Raw genomic sequence first — 6,427 nt, 5'->3', positions numbered from 1 at the left:
CATGTGACACTGAAGACTGGAGTAATGATGCTGAAAATACAGCTGCGCATCACAGAAATAAATTACAAATATTCACATAGAAAACAGCTGTTTTAAACTGTAATATTATTTCACAATTTTTACTGTATTTTTTTTTAAATAAATGCAGCCTTGCTGAGCAGAAGAGACTCTTTCAGAAACATTAAAAATCGAAATTATTACAACTTTTGACCGGTGTTGTATACACAGTGTTTTAAACAATACAGATGATTTCAAAGCAGCTTCACAGTAATAAACAGGAAAATAACAGTGTTAATGTTAAAATTAATCAATTATCAAACAAATAAATGTGAAGCAGCTCTACAGAAGACAGCAGAGTCATTATTCAGTTCGGTGTCGACGTTTCAGAGTGAAATGATTCCTCACATCATGTGTGTTGTTGCTTTATTAAGTGATCAGACGCAGCATTTTCACCCGCTGAACCTTAAACAAACAGAAAATCTCACATCTCATCATTTTTATTTCTATTATTGTGCCGTGTAAAGCCTCTAATTTGATTTGTAATAATTAGTTGTGTTTTGTACCGGATGCATTGTTAATTATGAGTGTCTTAATGAAGTATTGACAGCAAGCATCTGTGTTTTAATACTGGTTTGTGAGGAGAGATCGAGAGCCTGTGTTTCTGCATGGACAGGCATATCACAAACATCGCTATGCACATCTGTTGCTATGGATCACTGGAGCATTATGGGATAGACGGGTGTTTATTAATCTGTCAGCGTCGTGTGAAGTGTTTGTTGCTGTGCTGCAGTTATTCATACAGTGATGTGAATTATGGGTACTGAGAGATGCTCTGTGTGATTGAATGAAAACAAATGTTTTCTTTCTAAATGAAATTTCCGTGTCATGCTGTGTTTCATTCAGTGCTCTGGTGTTCTGCCTCCGGGTGGCGCTGTCGAGCAGTGTGTCCTGGACACATTCGTGTGTGTGTGTGTGTGTGTGTGTGTGTGTGTGTTTGAGTGTGTGTGAGTGTGTGTGAGAGTAAGTGTGTGTGTGTGTGAGTGTGTTTGAGTGTGTGTGTGAGTGTGTTTGAGTGTGTGTGTGTGTGTGTGTGTGTGTGTGTGTTTGTGTGCGTGCGTGCTCAGTCTCATCGTCTCTGTGTTTCAGCCTGGTGCCGCTGTTCGTGCAGATCCAGCAGAAGTGGAGGAAGATGTACGCGGGTGAGTGTCAGGGGCCCGGGGTCCAGACAGACTTCGAGATGGTGCACCTGCGTAAAGCTCCTGGTCAGTACACACACCTCTCCGGCCTGCTGGACATCTTCAAGAACAAGATGGTGAGTTCAGATCAGATCAGCTCGCGTCTGATTGAGGGACGCTTTACTGTAGGAATAAGCAGAAGGGCGTCAGAGGAGATTCTGTGCTGCAGTCTGAAGATGCCGCTTCCCTCCAGCATTTAATGATATTTTGAATAGTCAAATGTGCAGATTATATCAGACGTTTCCTTCATTTTGGAGATTAAACCACTTGTCAATAATCTCCAGTGTCTTCCTTCAGTCCAATTATTTTATGTAAAGTTTCTGTGACTTGAAGAGTCTCCATTCACTCGTCCACAAATGAAGGCCTTAAAAAGGTCTTAAATCAGAGCAGAAAGTCTTAAATTCATGAAGTCATTGCATTACATGCTGCACGCACTGCCAAACATGAGTACATTATTATCTCGTTCCCATCTGAACATCCTTAAGTCATCCTTAACTTTCTAGTCTGGCGAAATACAATTAACATATAATAATTAATAAATGCCCTTTTTCACTAGTTGTTTTGAAGATTTAAAGACGCGCTGAAAATATGACCTATACTGAAGATCGTTCTATCAGGACTAGTGAGCGTCTGCTGGTTTAACTAGTTGAGTGCAAACGACTTCATTGTAATTTTTGAACCGAATCAAACCTCGAAAGCATTTACAGCTTTATTTGATGTTGATTAAATGCACGAATTTGCCGTAGAAAGCTGCGTTTGAAAAGTACTGGTTCTGTTTTCAGTTGAAGTGTAATGTGATGGGTGTGTTTGCTGTGATTGGTCTCAGAGCTGCCCGCTGACGCCGCTGCCGCCCATCAGCATCTCCATCCGCTTCACCTTCGTCCTGCAGGACTGGCAGCAGTGCTCGTGGCCACAGCAGCCGCCAGGTGTGTCCCAAACACTCATCCTCAGGCGTACAGTATCTGCCAGTGGGGCATGAAAACACATTCTCCCTTTGAATTAAGTTGAGCAGAGCTATTCAGTCCTTAAGCTATTTCTTTTGTAAAATGAATTCAAGGTGTTAAAAAGGTAAAAAGATCTTGTTGTGTTTTTAAGCTTTAAAATGTTGCTAGTGAATCTCACTGTGTTCTCCTCAGACATCTACATGCGGAGATTATGAATGTCTTGTGTCTTAATTTTCTTTGCATGCTCTTGAAGTCTTAAACTGACCTTCATCAAGCCTGAATGAGTGGAATCAGTTTTCTGCGTGCATCAAAGGCCTTTGTTTCCCTGCGTCCCTCACATTATTACAGTCTAGTCTGCTTCCCGGCGAGTGTGCAAGTGCTTATTTGATACACTTTCTCTGTTTCCATGGATCCGGATCAGAACAGCTCTGTGGATATCAGTGTATTAAGCAGCGCTGAAGCTGTTTACACAGGCAGATGATGATATTCCAGGTGTATCCGGAGTTGATTAGTTTCTCCACTCTATATGACTTTGATCAGAGTTGATGTCACACGAGAGCTGTGTGTGGTTTCAGACTTCGATGCGCTCCTCGCTGGAGAGGTGGGTGGTGTGGAGTTCGGCAAACTTCCGTTCGGAGCGTGTGAAGATCCCATCAGGTGAAGGTCACGCCTCAGCTGCTTTATTACAGCTAGCCACATTAATAACAACACAATTTCAGCTCGTTGCCAATGCAAACGTTTTCATCTGGCTGACAGATGCATGCATTCAGATGCAGACGGTGTCAAAACACTTGATGAAAGCTGTAGTTTGAAATGAAGTTAGAAGTTTCTAAATGAAGCACTGAAAACAGTCATTCAGCTCGGACGTTACAAGCATAAACATGAATTGATTTCTTGCTGACTGATGAAAGAATGGTTAGTGAATCGCATCTCTTTCAGCGAGCTGCATCTCGCGACCACGTGGCCGAACCTGACGGAGGGAATCGTGGTGGATAACGATGTTTATTCGTAAGTATTTATTCGTAAGCTCACAGAACACACGCGGCGCTTTTATGAAACACATTCTGTGCTCCGCGGATGATGAATATAGAGCGGCGATGTAATGTTTTTTATAGCACTGAGTAACTCATGAATATGCATGAAGCAGCAGAAGGACTCCAGCTGATCTGTGTTTCATCACCTCCTGAAGAACCTGTTAGCCAGAATCATACTTCACAGCTCGCGAGAGGAGACGAGGGAGCATTATTTTACGCCTTTTAGTTTAGTGAGGAAACATGAACACTGTGCTGTGTGCTGAGCATCAGCTCTTCTGGAGGATAGCGAGAGGTTTTGAAGTAATGAGCAAACGTTCTCCGTGAACGGCTCTCACACAAGCTCGAGTGCTCGCGACGGACAGCTTTTACTGCATCAGTAATGCCTTTCTTCATTTAGTTTTTGGTTACACTGCAAAAAACGACTTTAGTAAAACTTTACTTAAAGCCTTTATATTTATTGCATTATAAAAGTATTTTAATGCATTAATTATGCTTTGCAATGCACATTATGAATTGCTTGATCTCGCGAATAACCACAGTACAATATATTATAATACTTATCTGTTCATTGTTTCGCCTTTAGAAAGTAAAACACGATTAACAAACCTTCAAATATTATAATGCATTTTAATTTTGGTTAGTTATTTACAAAATAATATAATGCATTACAACGTACATTATGAATACCTTTATTTACCTTTTACCTTATGAATACCTGTTTACAACTGTCCTCTTTTTAGAGCTGCTTTACAGCAGAATTGAATTATGTTTGCATTATCGATACACTATTTTCCTGTTTATCATCTGTATTTTATAAAGCGCTGTGTAAATAAAGGTGACTTGACCTTTATAATGCATCACACGTAAAGGGTTTGAGTACAGTTTTACAATCATTCTCTTTTTTTTCTTTTTTTTTCTTATTCCAGTATAAATATCTAAACAACCTGAGAAGCGGAACAAATATCTGCCAATGGGATCAGAAATATAATCTTAAATCAAAAGGAAAGCAAGTTTATATTTCTGATCCCATTGGCAGATATTTGTTCTTGTTTTAAACAAACTCACTTCATTTTGATACAGTTTGCCGAAAACAAGACTTTGTATCTTCTGTCGTTGTGCTTCTCCAGTAAATGTGTCTTGATTTAAGAATCTTTAGTTATTTGTGGAAACGTGACAGAAATACTGAGGAAGAGCATCGTGTTTGGCGGTGTTCATGATGGCATCAGGGCTCAGCGCTCTCGTTAGAAGGCCGTAACGTTCACATACGTTTAGACAAACATGTTTAAATGTGGTTCAAAAGCTCAAGGATGCTTGTGTGACTCCAGCTCTGCTGATCAGCGTCTGATCGTGTGGTTTTTCTGCTCTCGCAGTGATCTGGATCCTCTTCAGGCTCCTCACTGGTCTGTTCGAGTGCGGAAAGCAGACAATCCACAGTGTTTGCTGGGTAACACACACACTCACACACACACTCTCTCTCACACTCTCTCACACACACACACACACACACACACACACTCTCTCTCTCTCTCACACACACACACACAAGCAGAATGAGTGTAATTGAGCATCATCTGTTGTCGTGATCCTCAGGTGAGTTCCTCATGGAGTTCTTCAAGCTTTGCTGCCGGAAGGAAAGCACCGAGGAGATTCTGGGAAGGAACCCGGTCGAGGAGGAAGGGAAAGGTCATTCTCAATGCTTGTTTTAGACATGAATTAACCACAAATGTCTGGACTAGTTGAAGTTCTCATTAAGCGTCTTGTTGGAGACTCATTTTCTCTGGTTTTGTTTTCTGTCTGAATGCTGTTTCTTCTGATTTTCTATCTTTCTGGATTTCTGCTTCTTCTCCATCAGAGACCGAAAGTTACAGAAACCCCAAACGAACTTTATAGGATGCTTCCTAATCCCAGACACACACATGCATCCTTATGACACTAAAATAAATCAATTTGGATTAAACTAAACTTTAATTAACTAAAATTAGCAGATGCACATGTTTGCCAATAACTCCAGATCCATATGGACTAGAATCAAGCTTCATGTGTGCTCTGAATCAAGTCAGATTTATTTCTATTGTGCTTTATACAATAAAGATTGATTCAAAGCAGCTTCACAGAGATACACAGGAAAATAGCAGTGTTAATGATGCAAAATTCATCAGTTATGACGCAAACTCAGTTTCAGCTGTAAATCATCTCTACAGAAGGCAATAGAGTCATTATTCAGATCAGAGTTGATTCAGTTCAATAACGATGTCGTCCTTCAGGATCCAGTCTGTTCATTCATTTATTCCTCCTGAAATTGATCTGAATAATGACTTTCTTTCCTGTAGGGCTGCTTCCCAGCTTGCCTCGTATATGATCTCTGATTCTCTTATTGATGTTTATCTCTGTGAATCTGTGTTGTGTAGTGAAGCGCTGTAGAAATGAATGATGATTGGTGTTGTTTCCTAGAGAACAGTGACATCACTCAAGCGCTGTCCAAGCTGACGGAGCCCGCAGCCGTCCCCATCCACAAGCTGTCCGTCTCCAGCATGGTGCACAGCGCGAGGAAACGCATGCGGCGACACAGGCGCACCGAGGAGTCGCCACTCAACAACCACGTGCTCAACTCCATCCTGCTGGTGAGAGGCTGCTCAAACAGAGAGCATGCTGGGTATTTACACGCGCCTCGCCAGCACAAGCATTAGTGTGAGGAGGCAGATGATGATGATGAAGGGCGATGCATGGGTCACCATGAGTGGAATGATCAGTAATGCATTTCAAGTAACCAGATTACTTTTTACTAGTAACTTTCCCCATCACTGGTAATAACACAGTAAAACCAGTGTGTCCAGTGTTTGTGTGTTTTACTGTGAGCTTGTATAGTTGAACACATAAGCGATGCAGGAGCTGCAGGTGGCACCTGTAAGCACTAGTGTCATGCGCTCCTGTTTAATTACCCTAAACGAGTCTGATGTTTAATTCAGGAGTCATGGAGTCTGTCTCACATCAGCTGTTTGATTCACAGCGATTCATTGATTAAGACGTACCAGATGATTGTGCAGGTTATTTGCATATTTAGTAATTTGCCACGTCTGCACCGGACAAAACGACATCACTTACAGTATAATCTTATTTGCAAACATCATTAATTGATTGATATGATTCATTGTTGAAATCACATCAGCTCCTGTGTGTGTATATAAATGCATGTGTATGTATATATATATATATA

General features: G+C 41.0%; 1 protein-coding gene across 1 annotated transcript in view; it reads left to right on the top strand.

The window, feature by feature from the left end:
- The window catches only part of rab3gap1 (RAB3 GTPase activating protein subunit 1), a 33,472-nt gene that overhangs the window by 2,937 nt on the left and 24,108 nt on the right, over window positions 1-6,427 (top strand). Inside the window, exons 7-13 of the mRNA XM_016449564.1 lie at window positions 1,101-1,312; window positions 2,062-2,161; window positions 2,755-2,836; window positions 3,119-3,187; window positions 4,584-4,657; window positions 4,804-4,896; window positions 5,665-5,834. Coding sequence (XP_016305050.1) covers window positions 1,101-1,312; window positions 2,062-2,161; window positions 2,755-2,836; window positions 3,119-3,187; window positions 4,584-4,657; window positions 4,804-4,896; window positions 5,665-5,834 — 800 coding nt within the window. The remainder of the gene's footprint in view (window positions 1-1,100; window positions 1,313-2,061; window positions 2,162-2,754; window positions 2,837-3,118; window positions 3,188-4,583; window positions 4,658-4,803; window positions 4,897-5,664; window positions 5,835-6,427) is intronic.

The sequence above is a fragment of the Sinocyclocheilus anshuiensis genome, unplaced genomic scaffold, assembly GCF_001515605.1.
Source record: "Sinocyclocheilus anshuiensis isolate Anshui unplaced genomic scaffold, SAMN03320099.WGS_v1.1 scaffold1269, whole genome shotgun sequence".
Taxonomy (NCBI): Eukaryota; Metazoa; Chordata; class Actinopteri; order Cypriniformes; family Cyprinidae; genus Sinocyclocheilus; species Sinocyclocheilus anshuiensis.
This window is presented reverse-complemented; position numbering and strand designations above follow the sequence as displayed.